The sequence below is a fragment of the Stereum hirsutum genome, assembly GCF_000264905.1.
Source record: "Stereum hirsutum FP-91666 SS1 unplaced genomic scaffold STEHIscaffold_2, whole genome shotgun sequence".
Classification (NCBI taxonomy): Eukaryota; Fungi; Basidiomycota; class Agaricomycetes; order Russulales; family Stereaceae; genus Stereum; species Stereum hirsutum.
Window position 1 is genome coordinate 3,037,433 of NW_006763132.1, and position 26,062 is coordinate 3,063,494.

Here is a 26,062-nt window from a genome sequence, read left to right on the forward strand (position 1 = left end):
TGCGGCATAGGTTTTTTACCCCTTGGCGTGCTTCGTCTAGTTCCCTGCTGGTTCTAGTGCGGACAGGTGTGTTTTCCTTTTGTTTCAGCCCTTTGTATAAGAGCGACTGAGAGGCTTTTACTAGTTTTGCCCCAGTAAGCCTGAAGCGGTGGGGGACGTAGACGTTCAAATTGCTATGTTCGAGCTCCGTGCCCGCGGCCGCCATGTGGTCGGATCATGATATTGTTGTTTGCCCTCATCCAGAATAATGTTGGAGGTCGTGCCTCGAGCCCCACTCGTGATATCAATGTCTATCTCCAGATTTGTTGTCACCGTAACCCTCATATCCATGGCGAACTCGGCAACGACTTGAAGACCTGTGCGTTTGAGTCGTCTCTGGCGCGGGGTGCTGTCCTGATGCACGGCCAGAGTGTATATCTTGCGTGGAGTGACCCATTTGACTGTTTGGTACTTTCCCAAATACATATTGACAATGGATTTCGTCTGGTTCAATCCGTGTTCAACATAGTACTACCTTATAGCTTAGCTTTTCATTTCCCGAACGTCAATTGCATCCAATACACCGCTTCACTCTTCTGATAAGAGGTTGTATATATTACAAATTTTTTTATCTCAAGCAAGGTGTCCGGCGACGAAGTCGACACTTCCCCCAGTCTATAGTCGCCTAGTCACAACAATCACAGCTGTACGAGAAAAAGTATCAGACAAGTGATCACAATGGTTGTGATGCGAAGTAGCGACACTCACTTGGGAGGTTAGCGACGTGTTCTCAGGCATACCCTCACCCTACACTCACATCAGCAAAACGACAATCGCCCTGAGCGCCCTGAGCGCCCTGGCAGAGGGGTCCTCAGGGTGTTCAGTGCGTTCAGGGTCTCAGTGTCGTTCACGCGTCATCAGAGCCGGTTCGGAATCCTTATCAGGGTGGCCAGGGCCGCCAGGGCCGTCTCGCCGTGAGTCGTCTAACTTACGAGTGAGGTACTGCGGGTAAAGGAGTACAGCGGTAAAATGATGTGGTATAATGCACGGTGGTATAGGTTTCAACATAATGCAGAAAGAGCCGGGCATACTAATAGTCTATGTGAGCACACGGAAGAGGTAAAAAAAAAAAGCAGTATGTATCACTGTTCAGATTGAGGAGAAATCATCTACGAAGAGGGGTCGCGTACGGATTGACCGCATCATTTGCGAAGGATCTGTCCTCCGCGTCGGTAGTACAGTCACTCGGCGAGAATAACTTCAACCCCTCACAGATCGCGTTACATCTGTGATACCCCCAAGCTTTCGTCATCTTTTTGTAACCCCCGTCACTGTACCAGTACCTACCCTCTTCAGTGTGACTGAGTATCATCAACGTGAGCAATCAGGATTCAGCAGGCTGTTCTAAAGACGAAACAAGTATGATTGAGCAACGTACGAGTGCTTGCGAATATAGGCTACGACGGCCTTAACCTCGCCTGTGGCCAAAACCTGAGGAACATCTACATGTGAAGGACTCGAGTTCAGTCGTGTTAATCGGCTCAGAAGAGACAGAGTAAAGACTCACAATAGAATTCATCACATACATCCCTCTTACCACGGTGAACATGTAGATAGTGCGTGAACGCGTCGAGCGTGGCGGTGATCTTCAGCGCGATGGTCGATGGTTTTGGTGTGGGCCTGGCGATGCGGTAACGTTCGACATTATTCCAGTTGATCTCTTCGGAAATGTGAAGCCACATGCGTCGCGGATGGCGGTCTTTGGGCTCCTCGAGAATGCAAGCATCCACAACTGAAACAACTACAAGGTATCGTGCTAGGTTAGTAGCAAGACCAGTACTACAAGGGTAAGTGATAGCTTGAACTCACGGGCTGCCTCGATTTTCCGATTCGCCAGGAGCCTGTTGAACCTCTCAGCGTAGTGATTTGCACTGACGAGATACAAGGCTTCTCCGGTGACGACATTAGAGATGTCCCAGCCGTCGTACGGGCCAATGTTTGGCTGTAGTACTACGGCATTGGCGTGGTTGTTGGCTGTAGGGAGCCTCAGCTCAGCCTAAGTAAACGAGGCAGTTCAGACGCGTAAGGTCATTAGATGAAAGGATGGTGACGCACTGAGAATATACTGTATGGCCCGAGCCCCACTCGCAAAGCCTCGTATCCTACTCGAAGGCCGTGTACTTGCGCATCATCGTCGGTCCAGGTCGAAGCGATGAGCTTCGACGTCAGGTCAGGATCTTTTGGGGCTAGCTTGGGATCTGGCTCCGCATTGTTGATCATGCTGACTGTTGTGACCTTGACACAACAGGTCTCCGGCCTCCAGCCTTCAGTGCGTTGATCAGTGTGAGAAATGCGAGGTTGAGAGCAAGGATCGTACCGTCGTCGTCGACTATCATTCCGACCGGCGAAGACGGTGCCTCCTCAGGCTCAAGTGCTCGACTACTCGTCTTGTCATCATCGCCTGAATCGTCTGCAACCCCGGCCTTGACTGAGTGCTCGCCCGTAATGTCTTCCTCGCCTTCGAACTCGCCCTCGCCATCGCCCTCGACCTCGTCATCGCCTTCACCTTCACCCTTCTCTACACCTGCAGCCTCGCCTTCAATATCGTCCTCGCCTTCAACCTCGTCCTCGCCTTCACCCACTTCGTCATCTTGATCTGAGACTCCATCTGGCTCTGTAGCTGTGCTCGATGGGTCGGGGGCAGGATCGTCAAATATAGCACGTGCATTGCTTTCCACCTGTTTTGGCGATAGACGAGACTCGTCCTTGGCGGGCAGATACTTCAGAGCCGCCACGACGAATCTCTGAACAACTGGGAGATTATTAGTTTGCAAAGACACAGAGAAAGACGACCAACGTACATGAAGGGTCCGAACCACCAAACTGAACCATAACGGACTTGTCGCGCCAATCCTCAACATTCTTCTTCCACTGTTTATCAGAGCCCCACGGTGTTGGTGATTTGAACTCGCCTGTTTTCCAGGCGCCAAAACCACGTTCGACCTATACCAATACGAAGGAAAGCAGATGTGTCAGTAGATATATCCCATTAGAGATGTGATAACGCTGGTACCGCTGCCAATGCAAGGGCAATTGCCCCGTACGGTGGTCCACACCCGCCGATCGAGCCTTGAACAAACTGAAGGTGTGCACAGGCAACGGTCTCGAGAATGTATCTCGAGAACAGAGCACCGGCACGTTCCTGTACAAGAAAAGAGAGTGAGATGTGAATAAATAATCATATGGAGACGTAAGTTTGCACAGACGCACCCCCACTTTCCCAGGTGTGGCCCAAAATGCCTCCCCACCTTCACCGGTAGCGGCAGCAACAAACCGTCTGATCGCTGGTTGCTTGGCCTTGAGTAAAGTCGTGATAGCTTTCTCCGCACCTTTGTCAGTCACGTCAGTGTCGGGGGCAAATTTGTTCCTTATTGCCTGAGTAACGACGAAGACACCCAGGGGGCCGAATCGAAGACGCCACTCAATGGCCGATTGACGAGTCTGATGCTCGACAGCATCACAGTCAGCTGAATGTAGGTCAAATGAGTATGGGGTTGACTTGCCTCTGTGCACAAGAGGTCCCCGGGTTTTATATCGTAATACTCGTCCTCCGAGACCAGCTCCTTGAAAACATGGCGCATGCGAGTAAGAAGTAGGCGTTTCGGGCCGTGATCAAGGTCATAAGGACCAGGCTTTTTCACGCTGCCAGCAAATTCAAGGACCGAGGGTAGGTATGATACTTTGTAGATGGCTTGTTCGAAGCTGGCAAGAGCATCGAATGCACGAGACTTGCCCTCTGCAGGCTCTGTCGGCGATCGGCGAGACTTCTTCTGGTCCTTCTTCAAGCTCTCCGTCGTGTCCGTAGCCTCGGGTAAAACAACCTTCACAAGCTAAGTGAGGATACAGAGAGGTTAGCTCTGTTGAACAATACCAAATCAGGTCGACTGCTGCATGCGCACCTGCGCCCCACGTTGGACCAAATCCACATCCTCACGCTCCGTTCGAACGTCATCATCCTGCAACCCTTCTCCTATGACCTTCTTCTTGCTCTTTGTTTTCTTCTGAAGCGGCTTGGAAATGTTGGCAGCAGCCCACTCGGGGTCAAATGCTTCGACGGTGGCCTTCGCTTTTTTGCTCTGTGGTGCTTCACGCTCGATCGCTCTGCATAAGTAGTTCAAATACATGAATAAGAAAGGTCAGACGTCATTTCAGTGAGACAGGCTTACACGTTATCTGCAGAACGCTTCTGCTGCAGAGAAATAACAGGAGGGTCATCGGTCGTGGCATCGAGCTGAGCAGCACCACGAGCAGCTTTCACACGCTGCTCCTTCTTCTCTTTTTCGGACTGCTTGGGCGCTTTCGCGGGGACTGCCTTGCCTTTTCTTGCGGTCTATTGATATATTCAGCTCGTTTGACACGTAAATGATCGAGATCAGGACACACGACATACCTGTGGCCTCTCCTCGTTCTCATCGACCTCCATGCCCTCGTTCTGCTCATCACTCTCGCCCTCGTCCGACTCGCCAGCTGCCTCCTGAAGCACCTGTTGTTGCTTCTTCGCCATCAAACCTCTCAACTTCTCGTTCTGCGTCTTCAACTTCTCCGCCTTTTCCGCTGCAGCCAACTCCTTCCTTCGCTCCTGCTCCGCCTTATCACTTCTCTTTGCCTGAGCAGCATCAGAAATGTCTTCCTGGAAGCGACGATTTATCCCCTTCGTGACGAGGATGTGCGGGTCAGCAGTAGATCGAACCGGACGCGTCGTTATTGACTGAGTCGGAGCGTTGCCTGCCGAGCGTCCGCTGTCTGGTCCTTTCTGGAGTGATATGACTGGAGCTTCATCAGCGGGGGTCTCTAGCCGCGTAGAGCTGGTTGTTGTTGGAATAGGTGAGGTGATTTTCGAGCCTTTCGCGCTTGTGGTGGCCTTCGAACGCGTCTTGCGCTTCGTCTCGGCCGTGCGCGCCACTCCTTTTGTTGGCTGATTCATGCACAAGTAGGAAACTCCCTGCACGAGGCAAAGAGAGTTGAAAGAAGGAGAAAAAGACGGTATTGGTAGACCAGGTGCCAGTGAGCGACGTGCAATGGGGAGGAACAACGAGCAACCATAATCTCGGACACGTCGCCGTGGCCCCCAACCTTCAATGCAAATTATTGCACGTGGTCTTAGCCAACCACATTGTTGCTGTCAGTCGTCTGGTGGTCCTCCCAGCTCTTGTCTTGTCTGTATCATCTTCATGATGCGCTTGTTTACCATCTTTCTGGCATATACTTTGATTTTCATGGGCTTTTTTTGCAACTCTTGCAGTAAATCATTCCCCACTCGTTCCGTGCTCTCGAGCCATTATAAGCGGTATCATCGCAATCCGATCCCAGATAATCCCCAAGTCCAAGAACACTACCACACCAAGCTCAATGGTTCGTCTTGTACTCCTTTTGAAGTTCCTCATGCTGACTGGCTCATGTTTAGCGACACCCTATGATCGTGAAGGAGCGCCACTCGACCCCAGTGTTCCTCCATCATTTCCGCTTCCACATCCTTTCAAATGGGACCCGTTCGCGAACAGGGCCAACTTCGAGTTTGTTGAGTATCACTATGAACAGGCTCACTCGTCAATAACAGGTGTCAACCATCTCCTCGACATTCTCGCTGCCCAACGCATCCTTCAAGGTGAAAACAGCGAAACCGGCGGCTTCTACGACAACTACAAGGAGCTCTTAGCCGCCATCGATGCCATCAAAGTAGGCCCAACGTCGTGGACTTCCTTCATCGTCCGCTGGAATGGTCCCGTTGATGCCTCATCGCCATCCTGGAAACGCGAAGAGTTCGTCATTCACACACGCGATATAAGAGAGGCCTATCATGGAATGCTTAGCAGTCGAGACTTCGAAGGCAAGTTTGATACACGACCATACAAGCGTTGGGTGAAAGGCGAACGGACGTACTCGAACCTCATGTCGTCGGTTTGGGCATGGGATAAAGCAGTATGTTTTTCCCTACTTAGCTGTTCTTGCCCAAGTCCAACCTTTTTCACTGAACTATCGCTGTAGACTGAGATCGCCGCTGATCCGACCACTCACGGATCAATGCTAGTCCCCATCATCCTTGGAGCTGACAAGACCACAGTTTCCGTGGCAACGGGCAACCAGGAGTTTCACCCGGTGTACACTTCACCAGGAAACGTGCACAACGACCTACGTCGTGCACATCGTGATGCTCTAATTCCTATTGCGTTCCTTGCCACCCCAAAAGGTAGATTCTCAGTCTCCTTTCTGCTGCTAAATCCGACTTACGCATCTTATGCTCACAGCCGCGCGCGAAAGTGAGAATGACGCCGAATTTCGACTCTTCAAGAAACAACTATACCACGCCTCGATCGCTCAAATCCTCATGCCCCTGAAGGATGCAATGACTACTCCCGAGCTCGTACGTTGTCCTGATGGACACTACCGTCGTGCCATCTACGAGATCGGCCCCTTCATCGCAGATTACCCGGAGCAAGTGATCCTTGCAGGTATTGTTCAGGGTTGGTGCCCTAAGTGAGTGCGACTCGTCTTCTTGTTTTCCTAGCTTGATCATGTGCCCCACAAGGTGTACACTGACGATGATGCCATAGATGTTTCTCGCGGCCACAAGCGCTGGATGAGATCGGACGGCCGCGGTTCCGTGAGTACGTCGAAACACTTCAAGAAACATACGCCGGTGATCCAGGAGTCCTTTGGGATGCATTTGGAGTGGTCGCTAACGTGATTGTACGCACCTCGCCCTTGCTTTGCGCGTTGATTGACCCTAACACCTCCCCAGCCCTTCACGTCTCACTTCCCTCGAGCCGACATCCATGAACTCCTCACACCCGACCTACTCCATCAAGTCATCAAGGGTACCTTCAAGGACCACCTTGTTCAGTGGGTTGAAGACTACATCAAGCTCTACAACAGTCCCGCCGAAGCGAAAATGAAGCTCGACGACATTGATCGCAGGTGAAACCTTTTGACTTTGTCTCTAGAACTATATAAGCTCATCAAATTCTGTTTCAGAATCGCTGCTGTTCCTGCCTTCCCGGGACTTCGCCGCTTTTCCAGTGGTTTGAACTTCACGCAATGGACCGGGGATGACACTAAAGCCTTAATGAAGGTCCGTTAATTTCCCTCATTCCTTTCGGCGTGCCGGACTTACCTCGAGGGTAAAGGTTTACATTCCGGCAATCGTTGGCCACGTCCCTGATCGCGTTGTCAAAGCAGTTGTAGCATTTCTCGATTTCTGCTACATCGCCCGCCGACCTTCTCATACCGAAAAGTCGCTCGCTGAAATGGACGCTGCCCTTCAACGATTCCATACGTACCGCACGGTCTTTGTCGAAGAGGGAGTCCGTGCGAACTTCGCTCTCCCACGCCAGCACGCACTCGTTCACTATGTTCGTAGTATCAGGTTGTTTGGTTCGCCGAACGGCCTATGCTCGTCCATCACGGAATCGAAGCATATCAAGGCCGTCAAGGAGCCGTGGCGCGATTCAAACCGTAACGAACCACTCGAGCAAATTATACAGAAGAATGTCCGCCTTGGGAAGATCGCAGCGGCTCGGGTAGACTTTGGTGCAAGGGGCATGCTTAATGGGAACGTTCGGAGGGCGGCTTACGAGGAGGTGGGGTTTTATCGTCCAAGACTACATGTGGAGAAGGAAGATGAGGCAGAGACGAACGACGCGGAAAAGGTGAAGGCATATAATGAGGGGAAATTGGTTATCGACGTGGAGGATATCGACTCGGAGCCAGCGCCAGTTGATGTTGTGATGGCAAAACGAGTCCGTACGTGTATCTTTTGCTTTTCCCCTCTCATTTTCTCACACAATCGTTTCAGAGTCTCGTCCATTTGTCGAGGACCTTTCCGAAACATCTGGACTCCCTCAGCTCGAAATACTCCTCCGTCGCTTTCTCTACGATCAAATTTACCCTGACCCCGAGTTAGATGCCGAGCGTGTCCCCATCGCTAGGCTCCCCGACATTGATGACAAGCTCTCCGTCTATCATAGTGCTCGTGCCGCCTGGTATGCTCCCAGCGAGCTGGCTGGCCCTACTGGCATGCACTCCGAGATTATTCGCAGCACTCCCCTGTTTTTTCGACGGTGGGAACGACGAGACACGGTGCTTATTCAGAACGGCTCAGAGGATGAGGTCATGGATGGCATGGTAGTTGGGCGAGTGCTCATGTTTTTGGGTGTCCCTCACGGTGATGAAGAATACCCCTGTGCTGTGGTTGAGTGGATGCATCCAGTCGGCGAGAGTCCTGATCCCGTCACGGGGATGTGGATTGTGGCGCCCGAGAAGGTCGGTCCGAAGCGTACCGTCGGTGTCGTTCATCTCGATTGTATTGCACGTTCTTGTCATCTTATTGGTGTCTATGGCGAGACTCGGTTACCTTATGACTTCGCATTTTCAGACTCACATACTGCTTTCAAATCCTTTTACCTTAACAAGTACATAGATTATCATAGTCATGAAGAGGGGCCTGGCACAGTAGGTTAATATACATGTATCATTTGTTCAATGCAGGCTACAACAATTGTACTCAATACCCTTGTGCAAGGCAGAGGTCAAGTAGCACCACCACTGGAACGAGCAACCTCTTACTGGCCAGCAGCGACACTGGACACTGAGCACCCTGACGGCCCTGATCACCCTGGGTTGTGTGGCACCCTGGCGCATCGGTCCGCCAGGGCCGTCAGGGCCACCAGGGCGTTTGACGTTTTGCTGATGCACTCACGCACGACATGAACGTCCAGTAAGTACTAACCTAAATTCATTCCACTTCACGAAACCATAAGTACAAAAACCCCATCAACGACTCGGAACCAACGACCCAACGAACCAACGATACTATAAAACGTCAAACGCATATTCATACACCCATTAATTTTCGAACTATTGTGATTCAAGACCGATTGAAAGCTGAAAACAAAACTGCGAACTTAGAAAAAGAGAAGATTTGTCGTATAAAGAGGACGAAGAGGAAGCGCACGCAAACTCGAGAGAGAGAGAGGAAGAAAGTCAAAAGGGTTTGGTGGGGTATTCAAAAGCGCAAGTTACTGTGATGGTCACGTACGTATGGTATGCAGGCAGGCAGGCGGGCGGGCGGGCGGGCGATCCAAACCGGAGCCGTTAATTTTAGACTATGAAGACGAAGAAGAGCATGGGGCAATTGGAGAACGAGAACGGGACGGGAGAGGGATGTATATTACAACGAGACTTGGAGCTTGATTAGCACAACTGCAGGAAAGACGAAGAGGAGAGATCCAGGAATTCGAGAGAGGGAGACCATATATGCACAACATTTTTCGGGCGACGAGAGGGAAAAAAAACATGCTAGAAAAATGAAACGAACGTCTATCGAGGTCATCACGGTCACGAGGCAAGAAAGGTGAAAAAACAAAAACAAATCCATCCGCAACCAACGGCGACAACGCCCTTGCACGAAGTTGAGGCCAGCCAGTCCAGCACCGCCCCCAATAGGCGCCCAATCCCGATGCCATAACCGACTCCTACTGCAGTCACCTTGCTTCCGTCGAAGCGTAGACTGCAGCAGAAGCCACAACATAAATGGCAACTTCGTCGGCGACTCGCACACTGCGCGACCGTCGTGTCGTGATTCCGAAACCCAACTTCTACTCTCCGCGACGAGGCTGACAAGGCAAAGCAGGAAACGGTGCTTCGGGGTCCATCAGCGCCGGCGATGTCGTGAATGCGGGTGCGGATACGGGTGCAGGTGGGCGTCAACGACGAAGCGAACGGTGAGAACCTCGTCGAGTCGAAGGACTGATGGAGAACGACATGCCAGCAAGCCGAAAAAGATCGAAGCAAGCGGCCTGGCCTGCTGAATGCTGAAACATCTGTGGCGTCGAATCCCGTTCCATATGTATGCTCGAACTTGTTCCATAGGTATGCTTGAACATTGTTCCATTTGTGTGTATATACACTCGGAAACGCGGAGAAAAACGGCCGGCAGAAGACGAAGACGAAGGCCAAGACGAAGGCCAGGACGAGGGAGGTCGGAGGGTGGCTCGGAGTAAACAGCGGGTTCTGAAACTTCGGTCGGTCGGTCGGGGTCGGGGTCGGTGGCGTATCCGTATTATCGAAGGGGGGAACGTCGATTATGGCTAGATCACCCGCCACTCGAAGGCGACTCCGAGGAGGTATTGTCCGGTAGTTGTCCGGTGGCGTGGTGGCGAACATCGACGGGGAAGAGGTCCGAAACTGTATGCGAGAAGATTGGATGGCGTAGCTTGACGCCCGAGACGAAGATGCGAAGTCGGTTGGATCACGAACGATGCCAGATGGAAGGGGTGGTAAAAGTCTTCAAGACCGGACGGGGAGGATGGAGGGTGTGACTAGTACAGCCTTGAAGCCCGACACGAAGCCCTTGTGATCACGAATCACGAATCACGATGCGAGGGTGGCAAGAGTGTTCAGAACAGGGCAGAACGGGGACGATGGGAGAAGCGATTCGAACGGAACGATGGGACGATGAGAATGTAATGTAACAAGACAAAACAAAAAGAACAAGACAAGGGCGGGACGGGCATGCGGGAGATGAGCGATGGAACATGAGAGATGGGAAATGTGCTGATGAGATGGTGCAGATGATGAAGTTGATGATGAGAAATGTAAGAGGCAGGGTACGACGGGCTGATGAGAAACGAAGCGAGGGGGAGGGGGTAATATAATGCAGTTCGGACGGCGAAGGCAAAAGATGAGATTATGCGAAAAATTCGGACGCATGGACTGGGGGGCGGTCGGCGGTGAGCACATCGATCAATCAAAGCAGGTGTTGTTGATCGACTATATATGTAACAAAATCCGGGTGAGCACACAAAATCACCCAACAACGAAGCAGTTAAAAAATCAGCAAAATTACTCACCCACCGCCTCATACAAGCAACAACGCCTCCGCGCCCAACTCACTCATAACCTCCCTCCACCCCTTCAACCTCCCCATCTCCCCCGTCCCCACGTCCCCCTGCTGCTGGCCCAACATCCCCATCTCCGTCATCCTCGCCTGATCCCTATACTGCCACACCCTCTCCATCACCCTCCTCGCCTCACTACAATTCCCCACATCCGCCTGCTCGTCCTCCTCCCTCAATCTCCTGAGCATAACATCCCTCTCCTCCCTCACATCCGTCAAACACCCACACAAACAGATCCCGAACACGACGCTCCTCAACACAGACGAGGACAACGACGTCTTCCCTGGCGGCATGCTTCGCAAGAGCGCAATCATCTCCTGCACGCCTGAGCGGATCTCGGGACAGGAAGGGTAGTCGCCTGATATGACGGAGTGGAGGTACACTTTGGCTGTCGCGCGGAAGATGTTAGCGGTGAGTCGGCGTCGAGTGATCAGTTCGTCTTCGGTCGGACGTGCACTGTCCGCCGCCGTCGTCCCCAACGTCGGCGATCCTTGCCCTCCTCCTCCTCCTCCTCCTCCTCCTCCACCTACATCGCTGCTGCTCCCACCGCCAAACACCGAAATCCCATGTCCATGGACCGGACTCCCAGGTATATTAATGAACCTCTCCTCAATCATCATCCCCCGATGCACCAGGTTAACCACACTCAGACCCCCCCTCCTCATCTGTCCCTCCTTCCACTCCTGCAACGCACTGATCTCCGCAATCGCTAATGCCGTCGAATTATGGCATCCCATCACGCTCAACATCGATAACTGCGGCGAGGCGTACATCGGGTCCTCGATATACGCCCGGTCGGACCACAGTTGGCGGTAGTAAGGCAGGAAGCGCGGAGATTTGCCGGTGGTCGTCGAGGCGAGGATGTCGAACCAGAATGTGGTCTTGATAATAAACCGTTGGCTATCCGTACACCTCAACAAGAAATCCGTCGCATCGCCCACCTCCACTCCCCCTCCCCCTCCCCCTCCTCCCATCCCTCCACCCAACCCCGGGCCCATCCCATACCCCCCAGCGTTGAACGGTCCCCCCTGCGTATGATGCGTATGTCCATACGAACTCGAGGTCGAGCTCGTCGGACTCCCCGCACACGTACTAAGCACATTCTCCACCCAATCCGCCGCGACCTCCAAAAATGAATGCCAAGCGCCTCTCCCTCCATCGAACAAATACGCCGAAACGACGATGAGGCCACTGAGCGCTTCGTCCTCCGTGGGGGCCATCCCCGTATCCGTCGTATGTCGCTTCACCGTACTCCATATCCTCAACAACGCCTCTTTATTCTCCGTCGACGTCAGGTACCTCATCATCCCCCCCTGTCCATTCCCATTCCCTCCTCCATTCATCGTCAACGAGCCACCGAACGGCCCGCCCCCTCCTGCGTGCGCAGTAGAACCATACGGATTCATCCCCCGCCTCAGAGCCTGCTGATGCAGTCCGCTCAGTAAACACGCCGCGTCCCTCGCCGCCGGACTCTTCTGTATAGCCCTCAAAAAGAAATTCGCGATGTTCTTATCGGCGAGGAAATATTGTCGATTGAGGACATGGTCCAGATAATGCCGCACCAGCGCGTTCTGGTCATGTGAGAGGTCGTAAAGCAGCGGCGTGAAGATGCCCTGGCCGATCGAACCATAGCCCGTCGTGTCTGGTCCCATTCCCCCTCCACCTCCACCACCGCCGATACCTCCTCCGCCACCGTCCCCGTGAACGTGGATATGTGACCCCGTACCCAGACCTCCAGACGTGCCGGCTAACATCAAAGCGCCAGACACATCGCCCGCTGAGGAGTCAGCGATCGTAACCCCGGACACGTAGCCATTCGCGTCTTCTTGGTCGACATCATACAGCAATCCCGCGAACTGATGGCTATACGAAGGCGAGAGCGCGCTCTGGAAGCCCGTGGCGGTGAACCCCGCGGCTGGTCCTGTCCCATTGCCGTTACCATTGACATTGTAGCCCGACGAGGGGTTAGCCGCATTTGTCTGAAAGCCCGACGAGTTGTCGTTGTTATTGTTGTTGTAATTCGTCGTGCTGGCGCCGCCGTACACCGCGCTGCCGTTGTTCGTGCTACCGTACGACTGCGTCTGTGGTGCGTACGCGCCGTTTGATGCGAACGTTTGATTTTGTTGTTGCTGATGTTGTGAGGACGTGGACGAGGCGGACGGATGATGATTGTGATGATGATTGTTATTATGTGGCCCTACAATGCAGAGAGGGGAGAGGACAGAGGGTAGAATAGAGGTTTTTTGAGTACATTACTGACTACATAGATAGAGAGAAAGAAAAAGAAAAAAAGCGGCGAATCAAGAAAGCACAACAGCGGGCGGACAGAAAAGAGGCGAAGTCGGACGAGGCGAGGGTCGATGGATCAAGAGTGGGCATGCATGGAGAAGAATGAAAGGGGAGGGGACGCAGCTAATACTATAAAGGAGACACGTCCTAATAACGGTACGACGAGGAGCTTGTCTTACAAGAAGAAAGTAGACTACCGGAACCTCCACCCCCGGGACCTCCCGCCGCTCCCACCACCGACGAAGACGAAATCGAGACGGAGGACGCAGACGACGAGGGCTGCAACATCGTGCTCGCGGTCGTGTACGGCAACATCAGGTCGGAATTGATGTGGCCCCGCTCGAGGGGCGAGTCCGGGCTGAGTTCTTGATGGAGGCCATAGCCGCCCGCTGTGACCAGAGTCAGTTCGATTGTTCCAGATGCACGGTATCAACAGGTGACAGTGATGGGATCACGAAAGAGGAAAGATAGCGGGAGATCGGGACAGGCGTGGGGAAAGAAGTGGGGGGTGGACAAAAGGAGATAAACCAAACAAACAAACAACCAACCGAATTTGTACACACCTGAAGCCCCACCGTAGCCGTGATGGCTGGGAGGCAAGGACAAAGCAGGGTAGTGTGCCGAGCCAGACCTGTCTCTGATATTCGAGGTGTTCATCTGGCCGTACGACGTCCGGTGGTCATGGTCGTCGCTGGAGGCGGACATGGACCTGCTGCTGGCAGAGGGGCTTGGAGGGCCAGAGCGGGAGTGCGAGTGCGAGTGCGAGTGGTGGTGAGGGTCGTGGGCATCGGCGACGAGGACGAGGATGTCTTGTTGGTCGCCGTTGCGGGCGGCGGAGCCTGCGTGGCCCTTGATCATTCCTTGTGCTGCGAGGTAGTCCTTTATCTTTTCACGGAAGACGGTGACGTTGTTGTTCTCCTGGACGACAGTTGTTGAGTATATCATGTGGCGCTATGTAAAAAACACGGGTGGCGCAAGACATACCTTCAACCATTCTGGACGTTTCTGGCCGAAACCGAGACATTGAAGTCTGAGACGGACGCAGGTCTGGCATCTATTCTGTTCGTTCGGTTGTTCGTCGCATTTCTGTAATGTGGAGATGGAAGGATGACGCCGGCGGTAAGAAAGAGGCAAGTAGACGCCGAATCGGGGGTGCGGGGCAGACGAGCGCGTAGATCGAGGGAAGGAGTGGAAGTCGGTGGGGGAGAGAATTAGCGCTGAATTAATGTGAAATAGAGGATGTTGGGATTACCTTGCGACGGATCCTGCAGGTGTAGCAGCCCGACTTGGCGCGGATGGCGCCTTTGGCCTTGGGCGCCCCGATCTTCTTTGAGGCCTTTGGGGTCGTTCCAGAGGAGGAGGACCGGCGGGGGCTGGATGAGTGGGAGTGGGTGTGCTGGTGTGCTTGGAGAGACTGCATCATTGCGAGAGGTGGCGAGTGGGTACGAGGGCAGGGCTGATGAGGGCAGGGCGAGTTGGGATCAAAGCCAGCGAGCGAGCAGCCGTTCGAGAGCTGGAATATATAAGCAGAGCAGGCCACACCAACCACAACCGGAGACAGCTTCCGTGAGAACATCCAATCCTCCCAGCGGCGTCTCACTCGGCCCAGCAGGGACCCCGGACGCACCCCTCCAAGCGCACTTCCATCCGCCTGCCTTTCGGGGCGGCGCTACCACCGACAACTCTCAGTCCTTGCACCGCCCAGGCGCTTGCGCACTCGCCGGCTCCTCGGCTCTCGCAGGCACCAACGCTGTGGGTCCATCCTTTATTACAGACGCCCTCCCATTCGCTCTCGCCTTCCGACCGAGCGAGTGCTCCTCCGCCACCAGCGGACTATCCAACTGCGTCCTCCTTCCCTGCGTCCCATCCGATGCCGTCCCCTCCCCTCCGTTCTCTCCCCATTAGGCTACAGTACATTACCAGTCACCCCATCAAATATCCGTCGTCGTATTACTCTCTCTAGCTGCATCACTCAGATCCCACATCAGCCCACAATAGATTGCATTCAGTTGCATCCTTTCCCGCGCGCCTATCGCACCGTTTCCTTCTTCAGCAACAACGCCTTCTGAACGTCCTCCATCTTTTTCAGTCTTCCGTTCGTGCACGAGTGGCAGCGGGTGGCGAATGACGAGTGGCGAACACATGTCCATTGTCTTCATCCCGTCGGACACATTTCATATGTACATGATCGTCGCAACCTACCTTTCGCCAAAGTCCCCTCTATACGCACTCGACGTCATTACTGTCATCTTACTCTGCTCGACCGATCGAACGAGTTCGGAAGACGTACGTCGACGGCAGGAATCAAGAAATGGTCAACCCCCTCGCTATGACTCAGTATACTATACAAAAATTTCATTCCTTGCTTCCCTAATCGCCGTGACAATAACTCAGGGTAGAGCACTCACGAGCGAATAAGTATAAAGTATTCGGAGGGGACTGGGGGGGGTAAGAGGTAAGATAATCGAGAGGAGGGAGAACGGTGACGCGAGCCGAATCGTAGAATCGCAGAAAGGAAGAGTGAGGATGGAAGAGTGAGGATGGAAGATAGAGGATGGAAGATAGAGGAAGGATATACTTAGGCCTGGTATGGATGGACGTGGACGACGACGGCGAGTGCGAGAAGAACGAAGTCGATGGTATGATTAGGGGTAGTATGAACAACGGAACGAAGAACAAAAAGAAAACGAAACGGAGAAAGAAGAAAAACGATCCACACCACAGTTGGGTTACTAAGAAACGTAAAATATAAACAACCAAGACACAAACGATCCAGATGCCGTCGGACGACGAATCAAGGCAGACTGACTCCCTGACAATGACAAAGACAAAGACAGAGACGAGTAAGAGAAAAAAGGAAAAAAAGGAAAAAGGCAAACCCATCGACAAACCACGATGATGCTCTCGCTAGCCGATTATCCATCGCTGACCTCTCCAGTCCGACAAAACCCTGATGGCATGCTAGGTGTCCGACCGTCAAACGCTCCGCATCATCAACAATCAACAATCAACAATCAACAATCAGCTCAGCTCAGCCTCCAGCCTTTTGTATCCCCACATAGACGCCCACGTCCACCGTCCAGTTCGAAAATCCCAACTCCAACTCCGACTGCATCTCCTTCAAAGCGTCCGCTTGTCGATCCACTGACACGCACACGCTAAACCCCTATCACCGATCCCTATCTCCTCTTCCCCCTCCCCATCCTCCCTTCCTCTCTTCACTCCCTAGCTCTTCCTCGGCCCACTACGACTGCGCAAACACCCCCGACCCTCCCCTCCTCCCCTCCGTCGCCGACGCCGAAAAACTCCCCACCGAACTCTCCTCCCTAATCGGCGTCTGCGGACTAAACGCGCTCCCGCTCATCCCCCCACTCAAACTCACCTTTCTCCCCCCTCTCGATCCTAATCCTGCTCCTGCTCCTATCGTTGTGCTCCCAGCCTGAGAGATCCCAGACCCCGATCCAGAGCCAGAGCCTGTAGATGCGCTCTGCCCATGCCCATATCCATGGCCACTGTCCAACCCACCCGAAGGTGTTGAACTCAAAGCCTGAGCCTGAGCCTGAGCAGCCTGAGTCTTCGACTGCACATTCCCGGGCACACCCCCCGCCTCGCTCCGTCTCGCGATCAACGCCTTAACCGCGCTCAACCACTTTATCTCTTCTTCTTCGCTCGGGGCGCAGAGTAACAACGTCCGTTTCGTCGTCACGATCTTAAACGTGAAATTATCGTGCTCTGCGCCACTTTGTCCCAATGACGACGGGTCCATGTCTTCCATATTATTAGCCGTACGTGCGTTATTTGCCGTGCCGGTGGTGGTGTGATTGTTGGTGTATTGAGAGGCGGAGGCGGTGGGAATGGTGTGTGGAGGAGATGTGATGGGTGGAGAGAGCGGGTTCGAGCTGGAGGTGGTGATGCGCGAGGAGGGCGTGTGGGCGTGTGAGTGGTTGTGGGTGGGTAGGTCGTATTCGAACGCGTCGAGGATCTGGGAGAGAGGGATCTGGCGGTGCGGTTTCGTGTCCTGTATACCATACCATACCATACCAATATACCACACGAACGTCAATCTGTGTGCGCAGAGGGCTAGGAAGGGAACGCACCATATGACTCCCGGAATACATCAACTTCTCCCCATTCAAGACGAACCACCTCTTCCTCCAATTCCTCCTCTTCGATCCACATTTCATCACATACCCAGAAACGACCGCCTTACCCCCACTGATCCCGCTCCCACCACCACCACCACCACCTCCACCACCACCCACACCAGCACTAATCGCACTCCCACCACCCACCGTGTTCATATTCGACGGCGACGACGACGTCCCATACATCCTCCTCGCGTTCGGCGACGCGTCGTCCGATTCCGACGACGTCACACCACCACCGAGCTGCGACGGCGGACTAGGCGTGAGCGGCATCGGGACGTCGTTACCTCTCTGCTGTTGCCCACCACCATACTGATCCCTCGATCCCTGTCTCCTCGGTATCGGAATCGGTCCCGCCGCCGTCCTCCCACCACCCACACTTATCCCTCCCGGCCCTCCTCCCGTGGCACCCTCACCCCCTCCTGCTGCTGCTGCTGCTGCTGCTCCACCACCACCCACAGTCCTAACACTCCCCTCCACCGAATTCTGCGTACTAGTCGCCACGAGCACCTCCATCGCCTCCCTGATCGCGGCCACCCAGGCCAACATCTCCATGTGCGATTCGGCCTGGAGGTAGAACGTGCGCGCGTTGCTCACGACGCCGAACGTGTTGTCGTGTTTTTTGAGCTCGACGGGCGTGCATGAGTGGACTTCGGTGAGGTCGAGGAGCCGGTGGAGTTTGTATTCTGCGGAATCTTTGTAGTAGGCGAGGTGGGCGGGGCGGAGGACGAACCAGCGGCGTTTCCAGGTCTAGAAAGTTGTTGATCGGCATGAAATGGCGCGGGGGGGTCCAGTGTTACGTCGTTGAGTAGGTAGCGAGATGGTGGCAGAGGTGTAAGAGAGAGAGATGAAAAGCAAAAGTGGGAACCCCAGTCAGGCTTTTTACCGCTCTTCGACGCAAGAATGAATGGAATAAAAATGAAATCTTGCACCAACCTTTCTCCTCTCTCCCTTCTTCCAAAGATACCCCGCCTTAATATCCTTCCCTCCCTCCCTACTCAAACTCGCGCTATCCCTCCCATTCCCCGCGGCTCTCCATCCTTCACCACGCTCGCCCTCCTCCTCCTCTTCGTCGTCCGAATCGCCGCCCCCGATCGCGCGGCCCGAGGTCTCGTCGTTGTGTCGTTCTTTGATGGGCCCGAGCGGGGGTTGGGTCGAGTTCGGGTTGGAGGGATGCGCGGAGAGTTTGGACGGCGTTGGGGGCCCGGAGAGAGAGGGTGGGGCGCCTGTGATGTGAAGCGAGGGTGGAAGTTGTTGGTAGTACTCTGGGGAGAAAACGGAGTCGGAGTCGGACTCTGTGCCTGCGTTTGGGGTGGGGATCTAGATACACAATACACCATACACCATGCGCCGTATCCAAGCGTAGTACACAATCACACAAATAGACCGACGAACGAGCGTGCGGATAGATGAACAAGAGACGGGAGAGAGATCAGGCACTGAAACGAGCGAAAGACGTGTAGAGCGATTTGATCAAGCACTCACCTTTGGTCTCGCAGCGGAATGAAGAGACAGTTTACGATGTATCTCCTGTGGAGTCGGCGGCGCGACAGGCGTCGGGATCGCCTGCTGTGCTGGAGGATGCGACGACATCTTCGCCTAATATTATGTTGATGGCTCTTGCTTTGCTTTATTAAAACCTGCGGATGTGTTCTGGTTCAATCGATAGCGAAGTCGTCTGCGATATCGAGAGAGACAAGCCAAGATAGATGTCGGGCAAAAGAGAAGATATCTAAGGAGGGCTGAAAGCCAAGGCAAGGCGGCTCTCCACAATCGACGGCCGTGACGACGCTAGAGCCAGCGATCACCGTTCCTCGAGCAGCCCTTGCTTTCCACATCCGCTCGGCCGTCACCGGTGCGTCACTCTGTCACTTTGTCACCCTTGTCGCGTCACCGTGACAGACAGCGCCACACCGCGTCTGACTCGAGCCTCGAGGTGTGGCCCCGGGACGTGGGGGATCTGCACGAACTCCGAACTCCTACAGCTGTACTTGGGTCAACGATTTCGAAGAATTCTTTCATACGATCGAGCCGTAAGTTCGTCCTCATATTTCGAGAGCGCAGGAGCGTCTATCGGGAGGCTCAAAATTATGCGCTTGCATGCTGCTGTAAGGGTGCTCTTGGGACATGGACGCAAGCGCTGTGCAGGCTCTGATTCTGGGATCGATAGCCTGGATGCGGCTGTGCCACACCCGCACGCCCACACATGCACTGGTACGGCTGTACGCTTTGAAGTTCTATGTTCGAATCCATCCGTTCATTTGTGTGCGTGTTCGCAGAAGAAGTTTAAAGTGCGGATGGCGAGAATCTGTGGATCGGAGGCGGTACGGGTGCAAGTGTGTAGGTATGTAATGAACGAAGTGCAGAGATATGTTCGATTGAGAAGGTCTTGTACACAGACAGTGGTGGAAAGGGAGGATCGACTTTTGGACGAATACATGAGCTCATACCAGGAATGCAGAGTATCAGGAATAAAGTCGGGCGCTCAACTCGACCGACATCTACATACCTGTTATTGTCAATGCGGGGAACAAAGACTCGATCAGATACGGGACAAGTAATCACTCCAGCTCCAACTCCATCTTCTCCCGTATAAGTATCCTCAAATGTATACCATCGCACCCCATCCGCACCGCAAATACTTCACTTCATAGGTATTACTGTGATGTGTTCTTCAAGTTACTGTAATACAACACGGTCCTTCACCGCCTCCGACAATAGCGGAGATCAAAAAAAAGACGGTCTTGTACGTGCTCGAGCTTGGTTTGGAACATTCTTCTGATATTGATACGCCGCACCCGCTGTTGGCTGGTATATTTGTAGCGATCATTGATACTGATTCAGCAGCGTAAGTCCTTCATGGTCATCTCGTCTTAGTTGTAGCTCCGCGACGAGGCAGAGGCCGGAAGAACGAAGCGGTTTGAAGGAGAGACGTACCCAGTTCCCAAACAACGGATCCGCTCGAACATCCCACACGAGCTCAAAGCTCTGAGTAGACAAATCACGTCCAAAAGGCAAAGACAACTTGAAAGCCAGACATGATCTCCGCGAACGCAACGAGAACTAGACAAAGATTCCCGGTAAAAACGACAAGCGCCTCGACACATGAACTGGACACGAGCCAGCCATGCCATTGACAGGTACTACAGCTGTACCTGTATCAGCTACTTATGGAAGACGATATGTTTAGAATGTGGTCACTGCCGCGTTTGCATCGAGGCAATGCTATAGACCTCGCTGGGTCACAAGTCCAGACAGGTCATGGGTGTACCGTGAATCTGTGGTATGTTATACCTCGATACAAAACATCACACGAGCGTATGTTCAAGCCAAGGCAACTTCGAGCTATAAGATTTAAAGCAGTCGCAAATATTCAACTGGAGAACAGAGGTGGCAGCAGTGTGAGACCATCATACCCGTTCCAGCACCCCATCTCCGATCTAAACATACCCAAGAACGGACCACCCAAGCCGAGAGCACAAAACTCTTGAATCGGGCACGATGCACATTTGACAAGATTGGAATGGTGGTGGCATCCGCATGATGATGCAAACGCCCGTGCTCGTCGCAGCCGCGGAGAGCGCCTCCGCCTCACTCTATGATAGCTATGTAGCCTTCGGCCTCACCAGACTAGCCTCAATCCAAACACATGCCATATTTCACAGTCAATGCATCACATCCGCTATCCGCCAGTCCTCCGGGCCCCACCTCTATCTTCTGGGCTGAAAAGGTTCAGGGCAGCAGCCAAGAGGGACTGAAGACTCAAGAGAGAGTAAACAATACATACGAAGAGCGGCGCCTAGTCCGATGTGTGGCCGAGTCAAACTAAGATTAGGAACACAAGATTGGAAGACGCGGCAAAATATTGGCAAAGTTCACCAAGTCTCGAGCGAGGGAAGCACGAACTTGTGCAGATCCTATAATGACACGGCGCTCCGACGACAGCGCGGTAGACCTGCCGAGAGGCACAAGAGATTTTCTTGAGATTCGTTGCCAGCTGAGTACGGCTGAGGACTAGCCAGAAAAGCGTGCGTGTAAGCCAATGAGTAGTTCGCCGTCTGTGTCATGCCAGAAGAGTGCTACGCCACACGTCTTTCGAGCTCAAGAAAGAGAGTTCAACAGTTCGTACGAAGGAGAATGCTCGGACGAGCCGGCGACATGACCGGTGGCGTAGCCTACACGGTTCTGCTCTCGAAAGCGCCGGTGGGGTCTGGTAGGGTTTGCAGTTGCAGTTATGAACGAATGCAAGTCCACGGAGGTCGTTTCTATTTCCTTCCAATCAATCGTCGCGGGCCCTTGCCTCGAGAATCAAGCTCAGACCGGAAGCAGTGAGCGCTCCACACGCCCTCCGTCGGACGAAGGAAGGAAGGAGATTTGAAAGAAGACTGAAGTGGGGAGAGGAAGGAGACCCCGGATACCCTACAGTTGCCCGGCTCAGACGCGCAAGCGGGGTATTGTCTGTATGCCGAGCGCGCGGGATATAGACGCTCTTCATTCCACGGGCCGCCTCGGTGAGAAGAATCGTACTCAGTCGTGTTTGGTAATTATGCAAGATGGTTGTGGTAAGTTGTGAGGAATGCAGGATGGACGGCAAGACGAGGTGAGCTTGAGAACTTGGTGGGGTGCGGGATGAAAGATGAGGATCTAAAGGAAACGAGGCTAGATTGGAAGGGAAAGAAAGAGGATGCCGAAAAAGTTTAAGTACGCGAGACATACACGTGTCGACACGGGTCCACAGTGGTCCACAATCGGTACATATAGCCAGCATAAGTACCTGTGGATCATGATATCCTCGATAGAATAGGGTTTCAGGGGACGGCGAATAGGTGAGTCTATCTGACAGAAGAATGGAAGCGCCCGGTACGACAAGCCTGAGAGGAACACCGTTCGTGTGTCATTCAGAAATAAACCTTGGGAGACGTCAAGATGGGAGGAAGCAGACGAATAGACTAAGGGTGATAGGAGTTTGTGACCGTCCGCGAAGGCTGAGCCGCCACCGGTACCATGAGGAGAAGGAGAGGGACCGTTGGGTTCTTCGCGCAGGACTGGGATGACTGGAGAGCGGGAACGAGGATGCGGTCTCGAGCGAGATGAATCCGAGGAAGCATTCGAAGGACACGGAGGACAGGCTGACTGCGGGAGGTGGAGGCACGGAGGAGTCAGTGCAGGTCACTGGACAAAATTCGGTGCGTCATCCGGTCCTTGGGTGTCTTGTTGGTTCGTGGCTTGGGCTTCTGGTTTCTCTCAGAAGACGTCGATAGCTGGATCTGATGTTCCGACGAGGATGGTCCAGGCTGAGTGGCACGAACGAAGGCTACAATCGGGTGGCGGAAAGGTTTGATCGCAGTGAGGCCGTATCGCCGACTCCGCCCCAATTGCATGTGGACTCCGCGAGGGAACTCAGTCTGAAATAGCCATGGAGATGAAGAAACAAAAGGTGAGTTGATAGCGTTCATTCGGTGGATAATAGGATATGCTATCGTGCTTTATAATCGCCTCTGCCACAGCTTTGAGCTCGCGCATAGACAACTATCACAGCCCGAACGCAAGGTTCAAGCTCAGAATGAACTTCGGTACCATCGCGATAAGCGCTGAAACACCGAGGCGCCCTGAGCACTCACTTCAAGTTGCCCCTGGCTCTGTATGCAGTGCACACACCTACAGGCCAATAGCTGTACGAACGCGTGCCCAGAACGACGAAGCTCCCCTCAATTGCTTTTGTGCTTCTTTCCTCTCATGAAGCCACTGGTATCAAGAGGAAAAAACACGGGATATGCCCAAGAAGCGTTAGCGCCGGGCGGCGAAGACGTAACAGGACAGAGAGAGAAACACAAGCGCACACATGTAGTGCTCGAAGCCGAAGTAGGCCCCCAAAGACCAGTGCTTCGTCCACGAGTCCATGCAGGCAGCCCCTGTGCCGCTGAGAGAACCGAGAACAAAGCGAGTCAGGTTGGGCCGAACCGGCGATTGCGAAGCAGCGCTTACGCGGATGTGAAGCTTTGAAGATTGGATGGGCACGATTGGTGAGGATTGAAGACGGGTACGGCAGAAGTGAGGAGAAGAGCTGGTTGTGGCTCTTTCTTCACATGGATCGTCATCGGGTGTGAAGTTGGGTAGACGGGAGGAGTTCTGACGCCGGACTGGAGTGTGGGTCTAATGCTATGTTTCGAGATGGATAGACGGTTCGGCGCTTCGCAGTCTCCAAATGTTGAGGAGAGGTGATGGTGGTCAAGAGAGTTATGAGATGGTTTGGTGTGTCAGATGAAGCAGCCGAGTGTTTGTCAGTTCGTGGTACGATGGGGTCTTGATTTAGATCACGCTTAGTGTATCATCAAAAAAAAAGGAGAAGAGAACTGAGGGAAAATTCACCGAAAGAGTCGACAGGGAATCAAGCCACAACTCATAGCCTCTCATTGCACCATTTAGGGTAAGTTGATAAGCTGTCACTTGAGCGGTTTCCCTGGGGCATTCATCAACGGAGATGATGCTGAAAATGTACTAGTTTCTAACGAGCGCAAAGGGGTACGGAAAGAGATCTTCACGCTCGATAGATCACCGTCGCCTGGTAAGTAAATATCTAATTAATATGCGGCTGTTTGATGGGCTGGACTTACCGTATCTGTGCATATGCAGCTGAGTTACGCTTGCTTGTCCACAAGACAACAAATGAGCGTGCCGAGCCCAGGGTCACGACCGTCGTCGTTCATTTGGAGAGAAAATTTCGCGGAGGCACATCACGGTCGAAGCGAGAGTATTAGAGTAATAAAGAGTGAGGGAAGGGCAAACATTGTACGTCTCCTGGTCATCGAGTTCGGTATTTTGGAGGTCTACTGTATAGTGAACAGTGATGACTGCCTCCCTCGATCTTTGATTCTGGACTTCGAGGCTATATGTTGGGCGTTCATGAACAAGTTCAACGACGAGTCGCTGTGGCCCGGGTGGCACCCAATGCGCTGGACAAACGTGGATTGACGTAATCAATCAACTGAAAGCCCTGTTCACCTTTGGGGAAAACAAGCTCGCATCCCCATCGATTTATCCATCCTCGCCCAACACCATCATGTCTCAAGCAAAGTTCGACAAGGCCGTCAGCATCGTCCAGAGCCTTCCTAAGGACGGTCCTATCAAGCCATCGCAGAACGAGCAGCTTTACGTGAGCTTGTATCAGTATCATTTTGTGCAAAGGCTATTCTGACGGAGGATGGGGCAACAGTTCTACTCATACTATAAGCAGGGTGTGTAATATTCTTATCTAGCCAGCGATACGACTGACTAACGTGAGGGACATAGCTACCATTGGTGATGTGAATACCGCCCGTCCAGGTCTGATGGACTTCACCGGAAAGGCAAAGTGGTGCGTGCCAATGTGGTTGTCTCGTTCACGATTTGTATCAGCTACTTATTCCGATAATGCGGGCCTCAGGGACGCGTGGAAAGGTGTCGAGGGGACGTCCAAGGAGGACGCCCAGGCCAAATACGTCGAGAAACTCCTCGAGGTGCGTCTACGCTTTGACTCGATGCTCGTCACTGGACATGAGACGCGCCTTTCCTCTGCCGACGTCCTTTTCGGCGCTGATGGTTGTCGATCGCTGACTGTTCCTTGATTTTGTCGCCCATAGATCTTGAAGAAGGCTGACACCGATGAGGCCAAGGCCTTCGTCGCTGAGATCGAGGCTGCTTGATTTCCGGTGAATTTATACGCGGACTTATGGCCCCGGTTATGCGTCCAGTGTAAGCGCTTCGAACGAAGATGTATCGGTAGGAAGTTCGTGAATGCACAGCTGTACGTTTGTATGTTCGTTGGATGAAAATCAACTCTTGCTTTCATTGACGGTGATGGACGGTCCTGTCGATTCCTCGGATTCGCGCGCCACAAAACCTTTGGCTTGGCCGTACGTTCGCCACAATGGGGTCATCACCAGTTCTCCTCGGCAATACCTGTGGCAATGGTCGCAGCAGTGTCTTTTGCAATAGCTTCTTGATGCGGCCTGCAATGTCTGTGTTATGTCTTCCCGACCGCTCTCCACTTTATTTTTCCCGCAATCGCCGCAACTGTAGGCCTGATGATCATGCTGCGTCGTTGACTAATGATTGCGCCTTCTCCTCTTCGCACACGGAGCATGATGTGGCGACGATATCAAGAGACTGGCAGTCAACTTTGTCTTCGTATCTGTCACAGCAAACCCCTGTACCGAAGTACAAGTGAGTAAGCCCGCGACCTATTCTTGCATACGAGCGTCATGTAGCTGACGCTGAAGATTGGTGGTTCCGTCAGCGCCGGTCATCTCACCTCGATGGAGCTCAGATCATCCGTGGCTCAGCGCTCAGCCACAAGCAGGCAAGCATATCCTATTCTCGACGGGGGATCCAGCTGTCATTCTTCGTCCCCATTTGCGTGTCATGCCCGAACAAAGAGGACCGCGATCATTCGATGCACCAACTGTATTCTCCCGTATCAATGCCACCCTGTTGGTCTCTTTGTTCTCAGTCGGCGCTTGATTTTGACCGACCTACGTACTCGCTGTACAGTGATGCGGTGGCAGAGGGTCTGCCTGTCTTGTGTACGGTTCATTTATGTCCACCAGCCGATCACAGAGGTGAATGCTGTAACGGCGATGTCGACCCTTTGGCTCGCGAATGAGATGCACGGTGATTGAGAAGCACGTTCGTCTGAGGAAGTTGCACGTCCCGCCT

General features: G+C 53.3%; 5 protein-coding genes across 5 annotated transcripts; 2 read left to right on the plus strand and 3 right to left on the minus strand.

Moving 5' to 3' along the window:
* Positions 1 to 165: 165 nt before the first annotated feature.
* On the minus strand, positions 166 to 4,963 carry STEHIDRAFT_108031 (uncharacterized protein; the record flags this gene model as incomplete). The annotated part of the gene is made up of 16 exons (XM_007300138.1): positions 166 to 483; positions 748 to 786; positions 972 to 981; positions 1,170 to 1,340; positions 1,418 to 1,481; positions 1,547 to 1,771; positions 1,849 to 2,035; positions 2,095 to 2,303; positions 2,357 to 2,791; positions 2,841 to 2,982; positions 3,053 to 3,181; positions 3,250 to 3,506; positions 3,539 to 3,869; positions 3,939 to 4,140; positions 4,206 to 4,369; positions 4,430 to 4,963. The coding sequence occupies 16 exons, from the start codon at positions 4,961 to 4,963 to the stop codon at positions 166 to 168; spliced, it is 3,417 nt and encodes a 1,138-aa protein (XP_007300200.1).
* A 458-nt stretch (positions 4,964 to 5,421) lies between these two features.
* On the plus strand, positions 5,422 to 8,496 carry STEHIDRAFT_50154 (uncharacterized protein; the record flags this gene model as incomplete). The annotated part of the gene is made up of 8 exons (XM_007299340.1): positions 5,422 to 5,958; positions 6,025 to 6,226; positions 6,285 to 6,513; positions 6,591 to 6,726; positions 6,779 to 6,954; positions 7,012 to 7,108; positions 7,164 to 7,757; positions 7,852 to 8,496. 8 exons carry the CDS (start codon positions 5,422 to 5,424, stop codon positions 8,494 to 8,496), a joined length of 2,616 nt encoding a protein of 871 aa, XP_007299402.1.
* A 528-nt stretch (positions 8,497 to 9,024) lies between these two features.
* Positions 9,025 to 14,702, minus strand: STEHIDRAFT_118527 (uncharacterized protein). Its single transcript, XM_007300139.1, has 6 exons — positions 14,476 to 14,702; positions 14,208 to 14,309; positions 13,772 to 14,141; positions 13,403 to 13,612; positions 10,887 to 13,131; positions 9,025 to 10,806 (listed from the first exon to the last, which is right to left on the minus strand). Exons 1-5 carry the CDS (start codon positions 14,644 to 14,646, stop codon positions 10,895 to 10,897), a joined length of 3,090 nt encoding a protein of 1,029 aa, XP_007300201.1. The 5' UTR covers positions 14,647 to 14,702; the 3' UTR covers positions 9,025 to 10,806; positions 10,887 to 10,894.
* Positions 14,703 to 16,467: 1,765 nt separating this feature from the next.
* On the minus strand, positions 16,468 to 18,961 carry STEHIDRAFT_128358 (PH-domain-containing protein; the record flags this gene model as incomplete). Its single annotated transcript, XM_007300140.1, has 4 exons — positions 16,468 to 17,241; positions 17,321 to 18,118; positions 18,305 to 18,688; positions 18,854 to 18,961. The coding sequence occupies 4 exons, from the start codon at positions 18,959 to 18,961 to the stop codon at positions 16,468 to 16,470; spliced, it is 2,064 nt and encodes a 687-aa protein (XP_007300202.1).
* Positions 18,962 to 24,174: 5,213 nt separating this feature from the next.
* On the plus strand, positions 24,175 to 25,197 carry STEHIDRAFT_73400 (uncharacterized protein). Its single transcript, XM_007299414.1, has 5 exons — positions 24,175 to 24,521; positions 24,582 to 24,603; positions 24,659 to 24,722; positions 24,792 to 24,864; positions 24,988 to 25,197. Exons 1-5 carry the CDS (start codon positions 24,429 to 24,431, stop codon positions 25,048 to 25,050), a joined length of 315 nt encoding a protein of 104 aa, XP_007299476.1. The 5' UTR covers positions 24,175 to 24,428; the 3' UTR covers positions 25,051 to 25,197.
* Positions 25,198 to 26,062: the final 865 nt, after the last annotated feature.

Coding starts and splice junctions, on each gene's coding strand:
- STEHIDRAFT_73400 (XM_007299414.1), top strand. CDS start 24,429: ATGTCTCAAGCAAAGTTCGACAAGGCCGTCAGCATCGTCCAGAGCCTT. Junction 24,604..24,658: donor CTACTCATACTATAAGCAGG/GTGTGTAATATT, acceptor TGAGGGACATAG/CTACCATTGGTGATGTGAAT. Junction 24,865..24,987: donor ACGTCGAGAAACTCCTCGAG/GTGCGTCTACGC, acceptor TGTCGCCCATAG/ATCTTGAAGAAGGCTGACAC.
- STEHIDRAFT_118527 (XM_007300139.1), bottom strand. CDS start 14,646: ATGATGCAGTCTCTCCAAGCACACCAGCACACCCACTCCCACTCATCC. Junction 14,142..14,207: donor AACGTCCAGAATGGTTGAAG/GTATGTCTTGCG, acceptor ACTGTCGTCCAG/GAGAACAACAACGTCACCGT. Junction 13,613..13,771: donor TTCAGGTGTGTACAAATTCG/GTTGGTTGTTTG, acceptor CTCTGGTCACAG/CGGGCGGCTATGGCCTCCAT.